This window comes from Xyrauchen texanus, chromosome 44 (genome assembly GCF_025860055.1).
Source record: "Xyrauchen texanus isolate HMW12.3.18 chromosome 44, RBS_HiC_50CHRs, whole genome shotgun sequence".
NCBI lineage: Eukaryota > Metazoa > Chordata > Actinopteri > Cypriniformes > Catostomidae > Xyrauchen > Xyrauchen texanus.
The window spans coordinates 12,659,742-12,678,911 of record NC_068319.1 but is presented as its reverse complement, the minus strand read 5'-3'; the positions used below and the strand labels follow the sequence as shown (position 1 = coordinate 12,678,911).

General features: G+C 38.2%; 1 protein-coding gene across 2 annotated transcripts in view; it reads right to left on the bottom strand.

Annotated features, from left to right (window-relative positions):
* LOC127637109 (neurotrimin-like) overlaps positions 1–19,170 on the bottom strand; it is a 240,075-nt gene that overhangs the window by 37,658 nt on the left and 183,247 nt on the right. For both annotated transcript variants that reach the window (XM_052118020.1, XM_052118019.1), the window contains one exon: positions 9,470–9,595. In XM_052118020.1, coding sequence (XP_051973980.1) covers positions 9,470–9,595 — 126 coding nt within the window. The remainder of the gene's footprint in view (positions 1–9,469; positions 9,596–19,170) is intronic.

Here is a 19,170-nt window from a genome sequence, read left to right as displayed (position 1 = left end):
AGGGAGGTGACCAATAACCCGATGGTCATTCTGACAGAGCTCCAGCATTTCTCTGTGGAGAGAGGAGAACCTTCCAGAAGAACAACCATCTCTGCAGCACTCCACCAATCAGGCCTGTATGGTAGAGTGGCCAGACAGAAGCCACTCTTCAGTAAAAGACACATGACAGCCCACCTGGAGTTTGTCAAAAGGCACCTGAAGGACTCTCAGACCATGAGAAACTAAATTCTCTGGTCTGATGAGACAAAGATTGAACTCTTTGGCCGGAATGGCAAGTGTCATGTCTGGAGGAAAGCAGGCACCGCTCATCACCTGGCCAATACCATCCCTACAGTGAAGCATGGTGGTGGCAGCATCATGCTGTGGGGATGTTTTTCAGGCAGGAGCTGGGAGACTAGTCAGGATTGAGTGAAAGATGAATGCAGCAATGTACAGAGTCATACTTGTTGAAAACCTGCTCCAGAGCGCTCTGGACCTCAGACTGGGGTGAAGGTTCATCTTCCAACAGGACAACAACCCTAAGCACACAGCCTAAGATAACAAAGGAGTGGCTATGGGACAACTCTGTGAATGTCCTTGAGTGGCCCAGCCAGAGCCCAGACTTGAACCCAATTGAACATTTCTGTAGAGATCTGAAAATGGATGTGCACCGACGCTCCCCATCCAACCTGATGGAGCTTGAGAGGTCCTGCAAAGAGGAATGGGAAACTGCCCAAAAATAGGTGTGCCAAGTTTGTAGCATCATACACAAAAATACTTGAGGCTGTAATTGGTGCCAAAGGTGCTTCAACAAATTATTGAGCAAAGGCTGTGAATACTTATGTACATGTGATTTTTTTTTCATTTTTTATTTTTAATACATTTGCAAAGATTTCAAAACTTCTTTCACGTTGTCATTATGGAGTATTGTTTGTAGAATTTTGAGGAAAATAATTAATATAATACATTTTGGAAATAAGGCTGTAACATAAAAAAAATGGGGAAAAAGTGAAGCGCTGTCAATTCAATTCAATTCAATTTTATTTGTATAGCGCCTTTCACAACACACATCGTTTCAAAGCAGCTTCACAGAACATCAGCATTAACAGACGACAAAAACTGCAACGTCCATAAAGTCGATTAATCATCATTGTGTAATTTAGACAAAATTTGATTTTAATGGTTTAAAAATAATTGAATGATAATTATATTAACTCTTTCCCTTCCAAACACGGAATTTTCCGGTTTTATGAAAAAGCTTCCGCCAAACACGGAATTTTCCTGGTATCCGTGTTTTAGGTGGAATACGGTAAGAAAGACCCGCAGGCATGTTTTGAAAGAGTACGCAACTCTTTGATCAAAGAAACAGACTGCGATCGCCTTAAACGTAAGTGGAGTTTTGAGAATGTAGCTCAAAATGTAGATAGAAATGCCTTTTTCTCAGCTTTTTGTCCGAAATGTTGTTTTTGACAAAGCCTACCTTTAATGCCTTAATGGCATTAAAAATAACAAATGAAGATAAAATAAAATCGTTTTTTATTTGCCTAAAAGCAGAGGCTCAGATCTTTATTTTGATATATAGCATCTTCATATATTCATGGAATTTAAATATTCTATGGGCCATTAAAGTTTTGCGAAAATCGTCAAAAACCCTGGCGGTGGCTGGCAACTTTTTTTTTTTTTAAAACGCTGGCGGGGAAAGAGTTAATAACCCCAGTGAGCAAGCCGTAGGCTGACTGTGGCAAGGAACACAAAACTCCATAAGATGTAGATTAATGGAGAAAAATAACCTTGGGAGAAACCAGACTCACTGTGGGGGCCAGTTCCCTCTGGCTAACATTATGAATGTAATGTAAATATTAATTATGTATAGGTAAAATCATGTTTTAAAATTATTAAACTAAGTGTTAAGGTGTCAGTGAGTAAAAATCGATTGTGTTTGAACTGTAAGATTAATGACCAAAGTCTTTGAAGTCCATCTAGATTAATTGTAGAGGTTCACATAGATGCAAGTGTCCCTGTCAATTGGCCGACGAAGGCTTTTGTGGGCAATAGTTAGTCTATGCATTCCATTTCACGATCGTAGTCCATCAATCGACCGCATTTAGTCATCATCATTCAGCGACATGTAGCAGTGGAGTCCAACATGAAGCAGGAATGGTGCTGGATCCAGCCGGTTCTGGTGACCTCAGGATAGGAGTCCCGAGGTTGAGACAGGGAAACAAATAAAAAGATGTAAGCGTAGATGCCATTCAATTTATTGCAGAGTTTGAGATCATGCTCAATGTTTCTAGTTCCGGCAGACTCAACTAAAGCAGCCTAAGTGTGGGATAAATTAGGTGTATGCCTGGCTAAATAGATGAGTCTTTAGTCTAGACTTAAACTGAGAGAGTGTGTCTGCATCTCGAACAGTGTTTGGGAGATTATTCCATAGTTTAGGAGCCAAATATGAAAAGGATCTTCCTCCTTTTGTGGATTTTGATATTCTAGGAACTATTAATAGGCCAGAATTTTGCGATCTTAATGAACGTGTTGGAATATAGCGTGTTAGAAGATCACTTAAGTACTGCTGGAGCTAGACCATTCAAAGCTTTGTACGTAGATAACAGAATTTTAAAATCAATACTGAAATTTAACAGGTAGCCAATGTAGCGATGATAAAATGGGGCTAATATGATCATATTTCTTGGTTCTCGTCAGCACTCTGGCTGCTGCATTTTGAACCAATTGAAGTTTATTTATTGATCTTGCTGGACATCCTCCCAGTAATGCATTACAATAATCTAGTCTTGAGGTCATGAACGCATGAATTAGTTTTTCGGCATCAGCAACCGAGAGCATGTGCCTTAATTTAGCAATATTTCTTAGGTGGAAAAATGCTGTTCTACAAACATTTGTAATTTGATTTTCAAAGGACAGATTTGTATCAAATATAACACCTAAGTTCTTTGCTGTTGAAGATGATGTAACGGTACATCCATCTAGAGTCAAATTATATTTTAGTGGCTTATTTTTAGAGCTTTTTGGTCCAATAATTAGAACCTCTGTTTTGTCAGAATTGAGTAGAAGGAAATTTCTGGCCATCCAATCATTTATTTCATTGATACACTCTGTTAATTTTGATAATTGTGAAATCTCATCAGGTTTTGAAGAAATATAAAGTTGTGTATCGTCAGCATAGCAGTGGAAACTTATTCCACGATTCCTGATAATATCTCCCAGGGGAAGCATATACATGGAGAATAGCAGAGGCCCTAAAACTGATCCCTGTGGCACTCCATATTTTACTTTTGTTTGGTTTGACAATTCCTCATTTACATAGACAAAGTGGTAACGGTCTGCTAAATATGACCTAAACCATGCTAATGCCACTCCACAAATTCCAACATAATTCTCCAGCCTATTCAAGAGAATGTCGTGATCTATCGTGTCGAATGCAGCACTAAGATCTAAAAGCACTAGAAGAGTATTCAAGCGCTGTGAATACTTTCCGGATGGCCACAGTGTCAAAACTATTAGTAACTGATTTGCTGACCATGGTATTACTGTGCTTGATTGGCCAGCCAACTAGAGAATCTATGGGGAATTTCAAGAGGAAAATGAGAGACACCAGACCCAACAATACAGACGAGCTGAAGGCCGCTATCAAAGCAACCTGAGCTCCTATAAAACCTCAGCAGTGCCACAGGCTGATGCCACACCGCATTGATGCAGTAATTTGTGCAAATGGAGCCTCTGGGCTGTCAGTATAGGGTTATATTTTCAAAGTATAGAGTCATGTGACAAAACAAGCAGAGTTTGTCTTTGGGAGAAATGCCATCAAAACTACATCTGTAAAGAAACCTAATTAAGAGTTACTTTGAAACCTATTTGAGTCAAAAGAGTCTCTAGATTCATTCGATATGCCATTTTATTTATTTGAGCGATCTATCGCGAAACACCATGCTGCTAAACACAATTTACACTAAAGCGTACAATAGCACAAGATTTTCATTAGAAATCCTATATTTACTGTACATTTTCACATTGAGAAAACATTTTTCTTTCAGAGGCTTTACGTGGAGTTAGGATGAAAATAAGGTGCATTTCGAACTGTTCTGAGACCATTGCAGACAGACAGCACACTGAAAGTTAAGTTATTCACTTAATAGGGAACAAGAGAGCAAGGGAGCATGCTATAGCTTTCCTATGAAGCCAAATGCATTCAACCCAAACTTCCTTTCAAAGGTTTTGTTTCAGGCTGCAGATGATGTTTGAACCTCTCAACATGGTTGGCAGACAAGGGACAATGGTAATCCGATTCAGAATTTATAATGTATACATTTATTTTAACATGGTTTGCACTGACTGGGTGAGGCTGTCCATTACTTGTATCAAAATGAATTATGCTATGTTCTGATTGGTAAAAATGCTACAGCACTGGCTATCACTTGTTTGTTTGACAGTGCAAAGATAGAACATTGAGATTTTGTTGCCAAAGCAGTAAAAAACATTGCAACATAAAAGTCAAATCATGTCAAATAAGTTTTATTTGTTTTTCTTTTTATTTATGCTTTTCCCAATACACATTGTTCCAAAGCAGCTTTATAGAAAATCAGCTGTGATGTCTGTAACGTCTCATAAACATGAAAAAGCAACACTCCTGGGAACATATACTTGATTTAAATAAAATCTGACTTTCTATAGCTTGGTATTATTTAAAATCTCAGAACTTAGCCCAACTGTCCCCATATGTGGACGTACATTTTTAGGAAAACTATTTGCTCTACAATTATTATATATTTTTATGTTTATTAGGTGCTTCTAGTAACAAATCAAAAAGGGAAATGGAAAATGCACACATCAGTCATGCTCTGTCTCAGTAGAATTTACGTAAACTGTCTGAGATAAAAACAGACAGAATAGACATGAGTCAAGTGCAGCAATACCTTCTGCCTTTCCTCTTCATGTTTTTAGCATCCTCATATATTTTAAACTATTTGATTTAATCTATTGATGGGCTAAGTTAAAATGTTTTTCCATGTGTCAAAATAAATTCAACAAATTCTCACTGGAGCAAGTCTTTCTATATTGGAAATTCTACACAGGGCGTAATGTATTGTGTTTTGCTTTGCACTGACCCTCAAGCTATCTCCGGTGCTAATGTTTCTGTTGAATTGTTCTAGCTGTCTTTTCACTGTACATCTGTGCTACTGTACTTTGTGTCCACTGTAGAAACTGAAATACACTGCTTTCACCTCAGTTTATCTTTGGAATTCTGTGTTTCAAAAGGACAAATGTTTATGTCATTAGAGGGGCTTAAAATCTAGAAAACGTACTTCAAGTCAAGTCAAGTGGTTTTTATTGTCGTTTCAACCATATACAGTTAGTACAGTACACAGCAAAACGAGACAACGTTCCTCCAGGACCATGGTGCTACATAAAAACAACAAAGGACCAACATAGGACCACATGAGACTACACAACTAAATAAAATATCTATATAAACTACCTATATATACCTATATAAAGTGCACGTGCAAACATGTGCAAAAAGTACAGGACAGTACAACAAATTACTGACAATGAACAGGACAATAGACAGTGCAGCGCCGACCAGTACTCAGTAGTGCAAAAAGATGACAGTTTCTAAAAATGTAAACATAACATACTATGAGATAGTGTTCTATGCACATAGCAGTTATTGAGGTAGCAGACAGTTATAAAGTGACAGTAATTAAAGTGCAACTCAGGACACGTGTGTGTCAAACCAGTCTCTGAGTATTGAGGAGTCTGATGGCTTGGGGAAGAAGCTGTTACACAGTCTGGCCGTGAGGGCCCGAATGCTTCGGTACCTCTTGCCAGACAGGAGGAGGAGTAAAGAGTTTGTGTGAGGGGTGTGTGGGGTCGTCCACAATGCTGGTTGCTTTATGGATACAGTGTTTTTTGTAAATGTCTTTGATGGAGGGAAGAGAGACCCCAATGATCTTCTCAGCTGTCCTCACTATCCTCTGCAGGGCTTTGCGGTCCGAAACGGTGCAAGTCCCAAACCAGGCAGTGATGCAGCTGCTCAGGATGCTCTCAATAGTCCCCCTATAGAATCTAGTGAGGATGGGGGTTGGGAGATGTGCTTTCCTCAGCCTTCGAAGAAAGTAGAGACGCTGCTGGGCTTTCTTGGTGATAGAGCTGGTGTTGAGGGACCAGGTGAGGTTCTCCGCCAAGTGAACACCAAGGAATTTGGTGCTTTTGACGATCTCCACAGAGGAGCCGTCGATGTTCAGCGGAGTGTGTTCACCTTGTGCTCTCCTAAAGTCAACAACCATCTCTTTTGTTTTGTCGACATTCAGGGACAGGTTGTTGGCTCTACACCAGTTCGTCAGCCGCTGCACCTCCTCTCTGTATGCTGACTCGTTGTTCTTGCTGATGAGACCCACCACGGTCGTGTCATCGGCGAACTTGATGATGTGATTCGAGCTGTGCATTGCTGCACAGTCGTGAGTCAGCAGAGTGAACAGCAGTGGACTGAGCACACAGCCCTGGGGGGCCCCAGTGCTCAGTGTGGTGGTGGTGGAGATGCTGTTCCCGATCCGGACTGACTGAGTCTCCCAGTCAGGAAGTCCAGGATCCAGTAGCAGAGGGAGTAGTCCAGGCCCAGCAGGTTCAGCTTTCCAATCAGGTGCTGGGGAATGATTGTGTTGAATGCTGAGCTGAAATCTATGAACAGCATTCGAACGTATGAGTCCTTATTGTCTAGGTGGGTGAGGGCCAGATGGAGGGTTGTGGTGATGGCATCGTCCGTTGAACGGTTTGAACGATACGCAAACTGCAGTGGGTCTAGTGAGGGGGGCAGCTGGGTCTTAATCTGCCTCATGACGAGCCTCTCGAAGCACTTCATGATGATGGGTGTAAGTGCGACGGGACGGTAGTCGTTGAGGCAGGACACTGAAGACTTCTTTGGCATGGGGATGATGGTGGTGGCCTTGAAGCACGTTGGAACAACGGCGCTGCTCAGAGAGATGTTGAAGATGTCGGTAAGAACATCTGCTAGCTGGTCTGCACATCCTCTGAGCACTCTGCCAGGAATGTTGTCTGGTCCAGCAGCCTTCCGTGGGTTGACTCTACGTAGAGTTTTCCTCACATCTGCCGTGGTAAGACAGAGCACCTGGTCGTTGGGAGGAGGGGTGGACTTCCTCGCCATCACGTCGTTCTGCACTTCAAACCGAGCGTAGAAGTCGTTCAGCGCATCTGGAAGGGAGGCATCTTTGTCACAGGCAACTGATGTTGTCCTGTAGTTGGTGATGGCCTGGATGCCCTGCCACATGCGCCGCGTGTCACCGCTGTCCTGGAAGTGACTGTGGATTCTCTGGGCGTGTCGCGCTTTGCCTCTCTGATTGCCCGTGACAGTTTGGCCCTAGCTGTTCTTAGGGCTGCCTTATCGCCTGCTCTGAAGGCGGAGTCTCGGGACCTCAGCAGCGTGCGCACCTCCGCAGTCATCCACGGCTTCTGGTTGGAGCGTGTGGTGATGGTCTTGGAGAAAGTGACATCATCAATGCACTTGCTGATGTAGCTGGTCACTGATGCTGTGTATTCCTCCAAGTTGGTAGAATCGCCATATGTTGCAGCCAGTACACTCAAAACAGTCCTGAAGAGCAGAGATGGCTCCTGCTGGCCAGGTTTTCACCTGCTTCTGAAGCGGTTTTGTGCGTCTGACGAGCGGTCTGTATGCTGGAATTAACATAACAGAGATGTGGTCTGAGTAGCCGAGGTGGGGGCGGGGCTCCGCCCGTGCACGCCTGGGATGTTTGTGTAAACAAGATCAAGCCGTTCAGCCCCTCTCGTTGCAAAGTCCACATACTGATGGAATTTAGGGAGCACTGTCTTGAGATTTGCATGGTTGAAATCTCCGGCGACAATAAACAGTCCGTCGGGGTGAGCATTCTGCAGTTCAGCTCATAGCCCCATACAGTTCACAGAGCGCTTCCTTAGCATTAGCTGGGGGAATGTAAACTCGGTTATGCAAACAGTGGTGAATTCCCGTGGTAGATAAAAAGGTCTGCATCTAACAGTCACAAGCTCCAACAGCGATGAACAGTAACTAGAGACTAGCATAGAGTTCTTGCACCATTCCGTGTTGATGTAAACACACAAGCCACCACCGCGAGTCTTACCGCAGAGAGCTGTATTTCTGTCGGCACGAAACGAGGCGAGCCCGTCTAGCTGAATGGCGGCATCCGGAACTCTGTCGCTGAGCCACGTCTCCGTGAAAACAAAGACGCAGCAGTCTCTAAACTCACGCTGCGTAGCCTGCTGGAGTCGGATATAGTCCAGTTTATTGTCCAGGGAGCAAACATTTGAGAGCAGGATAGACGGGAGAGCCGGCCGGCTAGGGTTTGTTATTAGCCTAGCATGGACCCCGCCCTCTTTCCGCGACTTCCGCTTTCGCGACACCGCTTACGACGTCCTCTCCCCCGGCCACCGGCATCAGGCGACGCCGAGGGCTGGAGGCCTGGTCTCCGCAGCAAGCCGAGTACGCGTAGCGCCTCCTGCAGGTCATCATGCAGCTTGGTTTTTGCATGAGTCTTATATTTCAGTAGTGTCTGCGATGGTAGACACGAACACCGGTTGCTCCGATGTCCATGTGTTGCAAAAGTCGCGCTTTTTTAACAAAAATAGCACCATTGTGGATCCGGAGTGGCCGCTGCGTGCTACCGCGCCGCCATCATTCTCCTGGTAAGCCTCACTTACTACTCATCATTTCATTAAAGCTGTAAAAGTCAACAGAAAAAAAGGAATAGAAACATCCTTCACATCTTATTTCTTTCATTAGTCCTCTCACATAAATGTCAACACAGATACTGTAGCACCTTTTTTCTGCAAGCTGCCTGACATTAAATGACACCCTGTGCACAGAATTTTATATTGCTTTCTCTGCAAAGTGATTTCACAGGTTGAATCTTTTCGCTTGGAAGTTCGATAGTGAAGGGAAAAATAAATGCATAGTAAACGTGAGGGATTTACTCACAGCTGTGCTGAGACTGGTTGACATTATTTGATGTTGCATCCAAAATCCCTTTTAAAAAGTGCCCCAGATTCACTTTTCTTAAGTAAATGTTGATGAATCTCTAAATATCTCATTAAAAGACAGATATGAATAGTGTGCATGTTGTTGCTACCTATTCAATGGTATAGAAAGTGGCACATAAATATTGATTATGACAATACTGTATATTGAATAAAACAGATAAACTCCTCTTCATCTGTTAAATAAAATTAGGTCATCTTATAAGAAAAGCTAAAAAGGGATTCAAGCCAATTCAACCTAGTTAATTCAAAATGAATGCACTTCAACATGAAACTCAAGAAATGTAAAGCATACTGTATAAAGGTAGATAACCAGGATACTCAACAATGCTGTAAAGTGCTGTGTATAAACTGCATTGCAACATAATGAAAGACTTCCACAAAATAGCAGGATTAGTCCCAATGAGTTATCAGTAAACGTAAACATTACCTTTTGGGGAGCGGAATTTCCATGAAATGGTGGGTTCAGGTCGTCCGATGGCCAGACACACGAGGGTTACATTACTGCCCTCGTTCACCGAAACATCCGTGGATATGTTTACGATCCTGGCAGGAACTGCAAAAAACAACATAACACAAAGATTAACTAACTATGAAAAAGGCTTTTGCAAAACAACAAGAGTTATTAATGCATGTTTGTATTACATTTGTTTCACAAATGTGTCTGAATAGCTGGGTATCCATTAAAAAAAATTATGAGCATTTTGAAATTGTGCATAAGAATTACTGAATGGAAATGCTTGATATGTGAAAATTTTTTATAAATAAATAAATAAATTGCTTAAAATGTAATGCACTAAGAGGAGGTGGATTTTTTTGAGTTTGGCATTAGTTAAAAATATCGCATTAAGGTGATGGAAACAGTTTATTCGCAAAATTATGGCATGTTTTGACCATTCGTGCATGTATTATGAGTGTGTGATAGTTTGATGTGACTGGCCCAATGAAATGTCCGACCTAAGTACACAATTGTTCGTGCATAGCCCTTGGCATGCAAAAGTTGGTCTTTTAAGTGGGTCCTCACAATCCGCCAGAACACTTTTTAGTGTAGGCGCTCCCATGTATGTGGAGGCTGGTGGCAGATGGCCATCGCATATATTTTAGCCCTAATTATATCAGATATTTCCCTTGTTATTCTGTGGTGTTTTCTGTAAGCATTTAATAAAACAAGATGGAATTGCTGTAATCCTGCAAACAAAACATTCTCCAAAGCAAGGGGTTTATTCAGCTGCTCCGACAAGACAATGCCGCTCCCTCAAGAAAATACGCATGACGTAGTGGGTGGAAACGTTCAACGATTCATATTTTCTTTAGTCACATAGAAAGAAATGTTCAACGATTCATATTTTTTTTGTCACATAGAAATGCCCTTAAAAATGTGAACATTTTGATGGCAACCCAGCTAATGTCATCAGTGTGTTTAACAGATTGTCACTCACCATCCCAAACTTGAATGACTTTCTTTCTTCTGTCGAACACTAACAAATAGTATCTGAGGTGTGTTTGATCAATGGTGGTCAATGAGGACCAAAACTAAAAAAATGACACACTGTATAGGCAGCATAAAAGTTATCCATACGACTCAAGTAGTTTAATCCATGTCTTCGGTATGATTACTTTGGGTAAGGAGCAGATCAAAATGTAAGTCCTTATTCACTGCAAATCTTGACATCCCACACATTTGGAACACAGTGCAGGCTTCAAGACTTGCCAGATACTCAATCCTGGTATCACTGTATATCAATGAGACATTGCATTTACATTTTTTGTTTTTCAATGTGTTTACGATGAAATATTTTCACAACCATGGTACATTTGAAAAGTGTATATATATATATATATATATATATATATATATATATATATATATATATATATATGTAACCTCAACCTGCGACAATTTTTTAAGCTTGTGTCTAGAATAAAAATGCTGTGAAAAGTTTGAACCTGGCAACAAAGAGTCTAGTTTGTCTACAGCACACTGCATATGCGTCAAGTGCAAGGAAGTGGGTGAAATAATTTCTTTCTCAACCGCTCCAAGGAGCATGAGGATGTCAAGATTAAATAAGCACTTACATTTTTATTTGTTTCTCACCCAAGACACAAATTAAACCATTCAAGTCGTATGGATTATATTTATGCTGCCTTTATGTCCTTATTGGATCTTGAAAGAGTCCCATTGACTTACATTTCATCGACAACAATATCTCATATAATCTCCAAAATATCTGTGTTTGTGTTCTGCAGAAGAAAGAAAGTAATACAAGTTTGGGAAGGCATGAGGGTAGGTGTTATGTATACCCTGTCTTGTTTCACTGTTGCCCTTTTGTTTGCCATTTTTGTCACTTTTGCATTCCTTAGTTTTCACTTTTGTCCCTTGTGTAACTCCATAGTTTCTTTGTTAGCTTTCGTGTTCACCGTTCATTGTTTGCACCTGCCCTCATTAATTTGCCATTTTGCTTCTGTTAATCACCTTGTTATCTTGTTTGAGTTCTGTTTGTTCATTGGCCCCTTTGTCCCATGTTTATGTATTTATACCCCGGTTCCTTGTTCAGTCCTGGTCTATCGTTGTATGTTGTTAGCCTGGTATGTGTCCTCCTGCCCGAGTTTTCTAGTTTATGTTTTGTTTCCCCATTGTGGGTTTTCCTTTGTGTTTTGCCTGTCTACTTAGTCAATAAAGATAAATGCGTTTGGATCCGCACCTCCTCGTCTGCCTTCGTTGCCTCATTCATTACAGTAGGCAAGTGATGATAGAATTTTCATTTTTGGGTGAACTATTCCTTAATGAAAGAACACGATTTTTTAACTTATTGTTATTCACTTTGATCAGGATGTACTTTTTACTTTGATAATTTGGGCTAATTAAGGATGAATATGTATGCAGTGCCCAGGGTTAGGAAGTAATGAAATACATGTAACAGGAATACATATTTAAAATACAAAATATATTGTATTCCTATAATATACTGTATTCCCCTACAGTTACAATTTAAATAATTGGTAATAAGAATACAGTTACAATCAAATAGTATTTTGATTACTGAAGAGATTAATTTGCATTTTATTGTCAATTGTTTCATTTAATATTTAGTCCTTTCAAATGGAAAACATTTAAACATATAAATGATGTGATCCAAAGTGCATTTGAACAGTGATGAAACACTTTCTTATGATGTGTTACATTCAGACGAGCAGACAGAGAAGTAATTTGGAGCAGAAGAAATAGAAATAAACCTTGTGTAAATTGTCAGCTTTACGCTAAGCTAAAATGCTATTTCTAGCCATTTTACATGCACATGTTACCAGGCACGGTCATAATTTTTTTATCAAGAAAATTCACATTGGATCATAATTACTTTTTTCTAGTAAGACCTTTGATATTGGGGCAAAAATTATATTTTTTATAATAATTTTTGTATTGTTTTCCTATAAAAATATCTAAAAATCCTTACAACAAGGTCAATTTGATTTATCTTGTTATAGAAACAACACTGCATAAGATATTTAGGTTCATCAGATAACGTATTATTAACATGTGTATTTTGTTTTACTGTACTGAGTTTTTATAGTCAAAACAAGTTAAAAAAATCTACCAGTGCTGAAGTAATCCAAAGTATTTAGAATACATTACTGACCTTGAGTAATCTAACAGAATACATTACAAATGACATTTTACAACATGTATTCTGTAATCTGTAGTGGAATACATTTCAAATGTAACCCTCCCAACCCTGGTAGTGCCTCATATGAACTGTGTTCAGTTATGAAACTTGGGTCCCTCTAGGGTAAATCACATACAAGTTACATCCACATTGTCTGCGTTACCATAAAAATGATCATGCAAAAGTCTTATGCAAGGATTTTCAAAAGTCTGTTCATTCTAAAAAAACTATTACAATTTTGATGAAACATACATAACATGTTAATTAAATAGTAAGTACATGTTTGTTCATTATTGTTATTCAGAATTTTAAAAATGATAGTTAAATAAATTATATTTCTTTGCTCTAAATGCCAATCAAAGTACCATTTAAGATTTGTAGATGGATCTTCATACAGTCATATCAGACTTATGACTAAATGGTTCAGCAATACACTCCGTCATTTGATTGGCATGATATGATCAGCAAGTCATGCTCTTTTAAGGAAATTATTTGTAAATAACTTGACTGAGACTGTGGAACCCAGACAGTCTGTCAGTTTCCTTGACCGTGTTCCATGTTGCAGTCTGAGTAAATCAGCCAGCCAGTATCTCTAAGAGATATTATTAAGTTGGCTTTATATCAGGTGTGCCTCATATGGGAGTTTCTGCTATCTATGTTTGCTGAAAAAGTAAATATTTAATAGTAAATTTTGTTTACTAAAGTTTTGGACAGGTCCCAGGCTCTGCCTTTTAGAGGGAAGGTACACCAACATGCACATACACACACTAAAACGACAAAATAATTTATCACTAAAAGAAACCTGGACTGCATGCACGAAACTAAAAGAGACGTATACAACTTACACTTTCAAAAGATTTTGCATCTTGTCTGACCCATAACTCTTTCTGTTTAACATGGCCTTATAATATATAGCATATTAGTTGCAATGATTCAGATAAGAGTACAATGTAATGGAAAGTAAAAATGACGTTTGTTGTTTGATAAATCCTGTTATGCAGGTAAGGCACCAGTCTATGACAATAATGCGTCTTATCAATCAAATCATAACAGCGGGGGGAAAAGTCCTAATGAGACTAATTAAATTGTTACTCCAGAACAATCATTATCTGCCTGTGATATACTGAAAACACTTGAGAGGATCAAAAATCTCAAGCTGGAACATGATTGAAGTATCAAAATCTGAGTATATTTGTAAAAATGTTTAACCATGTGTGCACATACCGTATTTGTCCATGTGCAGGTGTGTTTGTACATATACTATGGGTAGCCACACTGGCCGCAGAGTACTTGTGTGCACTATTCCAAAGAGTACAATCACAGTATACTATAAGTTCACAGTATAAGTTCTGTTTCTCTCTAGTGAATATTTCATCCTGTGAAGAGCACATACTTTGAGTCACTCTGCTTTTCACTAGTCCACATTCCACTTCCCTCCTCTACATCAAAGGCATTGTTTCATCCTTGTCTCTCAATCTATAATTGATGTGTTCTGCTTTTTTAACCAGGAATCCCAAATGCAGGCCAATGTTTCAAAAAGACCAATTTCAGCCCCTCAAAAAAAAAAAGAAAAAAGAAAAAAAAAGTGATAGGACAGAATTCAGATCATGATCAGACAAATAGACTATCCTATTATTTTCTGAATACAGACACAACTCAAGTTATATAACAAAAGTTACACAAAACCTCTGCCATGACTATGAATGTTTGTGGGTAAAGTATGTATGTAATTGTAATCCCTTCTAAGATAAAGTTCTTAGAGCAAGGTATTACACATGCTCAATTCATGATAATGTATCTTCCTGCCTCTCATATGTCCGAATTCCCACCATCTCCCAGCAATACCTGGGTTTTTTAATTGGGCATATATTTGGGTTATAATAACTGATGAAGGAAAGGCAACAACAGAAAGCTAATTCTTGTGTTGCCTCTGGTGAAATAGCTGCCGCTAATGTTTCACCCAGGCAAATTGCATTGACTTCATCTCTACATTTATATTCTCATAACCCTACTGAATCTTTCCAATGGCTTATTAGTGTTCTTTAAAATGAGAAAAAAGAGCAGCCTCTCGATGCAATGATAAGTACTAAAGCATACAAGGAGCTGCAACAAGAGACAAAAAACCAACAGCCATTAAATTATAGTGCAGGACACCAGCCTGATCTCATTAATATACATATCTATTTGTATGTTAATAGTTGTGACATTTAAACCTACATGTTTGTAAGTCTGGATAGACACTAACACATAAAATATAATGCTTGAAAGCATTTAAATGTAAAACATTATTTTTTTTTACGTATTTAAAGCTTTAGAAATGTAAAATATTGACAAATCCATTGCATATATTTTTAGTATATTTGTACATTTTTACTATTTTAGTGATATTTTAGGCCACGTTCACACAGGCAGAAAAAAACAATTTTGTTTTGGACATTTAGGTTTTTGTAGTCTGAACAGGACAAATACACATTAAAACCAATTTTTACAAGCCTAATCCAAACCACATTCGTAGGTGGTTTGGAATCCGATTAAAATCAGATTTTTTCTTAATGAATCTGAACGATCAGATCGGATTTCATGTGTTTTTTTTTTTTTTTTTCATCATTTGCTGTGCACGATTATTATACATCAGGTTTTGTAAAAGAAAACATACTGCATTCAGAATGGCATAATTAATGCCATCAAAGGGCACTTCAAATTTAATAAAATAGTGATTGCCATGCAGTAAGACTGTTATAATCGTAATTTTTAATAAAAAATACTTCAAAAGTGACTTCAGCCTGTTTTATTTCATATTTCAACCCTATAAAACTCTCACAGTGGAAAGTAAACAGGGCATAGAGATCATCACTTCTGAATGAAAAATCTATGTCATTTCTATGTTATTGTGCATGAAAAGCACTACAAACCTCTTATAATAACACAGACATTAGCTTAACTTACCCAAAGATATGCACTAAGGTGCAGTAAACCATACCTGTTGCCAGAAACCACAACGCGATAACGTACTGAATGTCACACGAATAAGAGACACTTGAACATTTTGAGCTTTTCATCACAAGACTCGGGTCCTCGTCTCACCATCTGACATTTTTATGCTTTAATATGGGACACAAAGCCTTCAATACGGGATGTTTTGCTCTCTGCTAAAATACAGGACCCCAAGATAAAAGGTGTTGTAATTTCATCCAAAATACAGGATGTCCCTGCTAAAATATGCCACCTCTCCCATTTTTAAGCTGCTGTCTGTGAATAAAGTTCATATTTAGAGACTGCTCTCATGAAAAGCATAATCAATAGTAAAACATCCATCGCTAACATCTCATGCATGGTGAAATAATATGCAAGTTTGCTGCATTACCATGACAACAAATGTGGACGTGATAGCAAAAGCGACTGTAGTCTGAATAGACAAAATCTGAGCTGGCCACATATAAATTGCAGTTTGAACAATCACACGCACACACACACACACACACACACACACACACACACACACACATATATTTTTCTTGCAGTGTGAACAAAGCCTTAAATCCCTTAATCACTTTTCAACGATATAAAAACATGTAATAAGAAGAATGTACAGTAGCAATAATTTGTTACAATATATACATTTATATAGATTTTACAGCCGCTAATCCCACACCTTCTCCTAAACCTAAAAATGTATTAAGCATATAAAACATAGAACGTGCAGATAAATGTAATCATAATAATTTATTCAGAAAAATTTCAGCACAAAAGAATTCCAAAGGGCAATGCACTGCATCCGATGTGCTACCTGACGCCATATAATAGCTTTGTGTGAGGTAGAGAGTGGAATTTAAATGATGAATTGCTCTAAATCTTCTCCTGTTACACACCTTAACAGCGCTTAAGTCATATCTCATTCAAACATAAACATTGCCGAATATCTCAGTCGCAAATGGTCATGAGACACTTGAGAGAATTAGACATCACTGGCATAAAACAATAATTATAGGCAAATATGAGATGAGAAAATAAATCTAAAGGCAGGCTTTTTATTGGAGATGGTGGAGAAGGTTATACAAACTATGTGGAGCAAAACAAAGAACCAAATAGCAACACATTGAAACAACGATCATAGGAACATAAGAACTGACAAGAAGTGACTGAAACTAGAGGGTATTATATACAAACAGGTGACTGATGTGGGAACAGGGAAAAGCAGTGGAAGATTGAGGGCAGGTGAGAATCATCAACAGGTGCATGCTGGGAAGTGTAGTCCCTGAACACAGGGGAAAACTAAACAGACACTGAAGTGAACTGAAGGAGAGGGGGAATAATATGAGGCAGTTCGTGAAAAAAACAATGGTCATAATGCGTCTAGAGGCAGCCATTTTTGGATTTTGAAAACAAAACCAAACAACGCGGTTGACAGTTACAGCTTCGTGATGGTGATACGGCAGATGGAGATGGAGATCTTTGAATAGAAGGCTTGAATTTGGGTTTGTTCATCACAGAAAAAAATCTGAAGATTTGGATTATAGATGGCATATGTATGGATTATTTAGATTATTGTTTTATGGTGCTTTTTGTGGTTTATTTATATATTTATTTTTTGCATATTCTTTGCAAAGTTTTTATTCATTTTAACATTTTAATTGTCTTAGTTTAAGTGATGTAATCCTTTAAAATGTTGTATAGGGCAGAAGTCACACATAACTGAATGAAACTGTTCTCAAATAAATGTGATGGCATTTAACTAATCTCATTGATTATAAATTAAATGTAATTAATTGATTAATTCTATGAATTCAATATTAATCCATTCAAACAGTAAACATAAACGTTTGTACGTTTGTATAGGTTAATATGTAAAATTAAGACGTTTAGATGCTGTCAATATGTCAGTATATTGTACATTTAAGTGTCTATGCAAACGTAAGAGAATATATGTTTGCTAGAACAAAACTTTCCGTAAGAATACATACAAATTGTCATGAGATCATGTTGCAAATATATGAAACAAATTGGTCTAAGAGGTAAACACAAAACCTACATTATAAAATTAGCAGTAACATTTTGAAAAAACAAAAACATAATAATAATACTGCACACCACTACATTGCTAAAATACAGTACATTAAAGGGATAGTTCACTGCCCCAAATAAGGAAAATTCTGCCATTATTTATTAAGCCCAATGTTATTTCAAACCTAGATGGCTTTCTTTCTCCCATGGAACACAAAAGGTGTTCAGTCACCATTATTTCATTACTATCCATCTTAAATGCATGCCAGTGTCTTCCACTAAGGTCCTTTTAATGTATTTCTGAAGTAGAAAGATGGACAAAATGATGGAGAAATACTGAAGTAGAGAATGTAGTTTAAAATAGTATCATTTATTTCATACAACTTTAAGAATAAGCTAACAGACAATACCTCAAAATGGTCTCAGCTGCTAAAATGTAAGTCAATTTCTCAAATAAAGGCCACTAGATGATGAATATGACGAATGTTTTGCCACGGATACAAAACATTCAACCTTGTTAAGATTCCTGTTTTTCTCTTAAAGGATAAAGACTGACAGCAATCAATTTTCGTATGTTTCTCTATTCCAAAATGACAAGGATATATCCTTGGAGAATCCATTGGTAAAAAAGTTGTCAATCATCAAATTGTTAGATGTATTAGAATATTTTTTCATACGTCACTACAGAGTGACAGCATCAATCATTTCAGACTATTCTGTAAAGTGACATTGATGAAAATACTGTCATGAGCCTATATTTCAATGTTTAAAAAATGTCAATGTCAAGCATTTGACACCTTATAAGTTTTACATATTGTCAAGAATGTTTTTAAAGCATTCAGCATATCATTTAATGTGTTCTTATGCATGCGTTTAAGAGATTTCTCTGGAAAAGGAGTGACAGTTAGAAAAGCCTTCAAAACTAAATACATCTAATGTCTTTTAAATGTTCCATAATTCAATGAAAAAAAAAACTTCAATGCACATTAAGGCTAACATACATTATACATAATATGACTACCCTCTTTGCCTGCATGACTTTATTTATTACTTTTAATATGACTGGTTTGTTCTTTAGCCCAATGGGGAAATCAAACAACTAGGGTGTTTTCATATAACACATGCTGAGTGAACATTATGGCGTGTTTTGTGCAGTGATTGCCTCTTCACTCCTTTCTAATAACAATACAAATGAGTCGCATTGTGCTATAAGAGCTAGCTACACGTCTCTTGACTCTGAAGAGAGCTGCTTGTTTAGCCGCTTATAGCTATTACAGTTATGGAGGAAAGCAATCACCCAACCACAAATGACTGGACTGCGATCCCATATGTATCACATCTGTCTGGCACTGCTGCAGCTGAAATGATTTAAACAGCTCAAAACACTAACAAGGACACTGTTTTGAGGTTGTTAAAAAAAGAACGACAAACTGTCCCTCATTATAGAGAGTTATTCATTAGTTTAGCA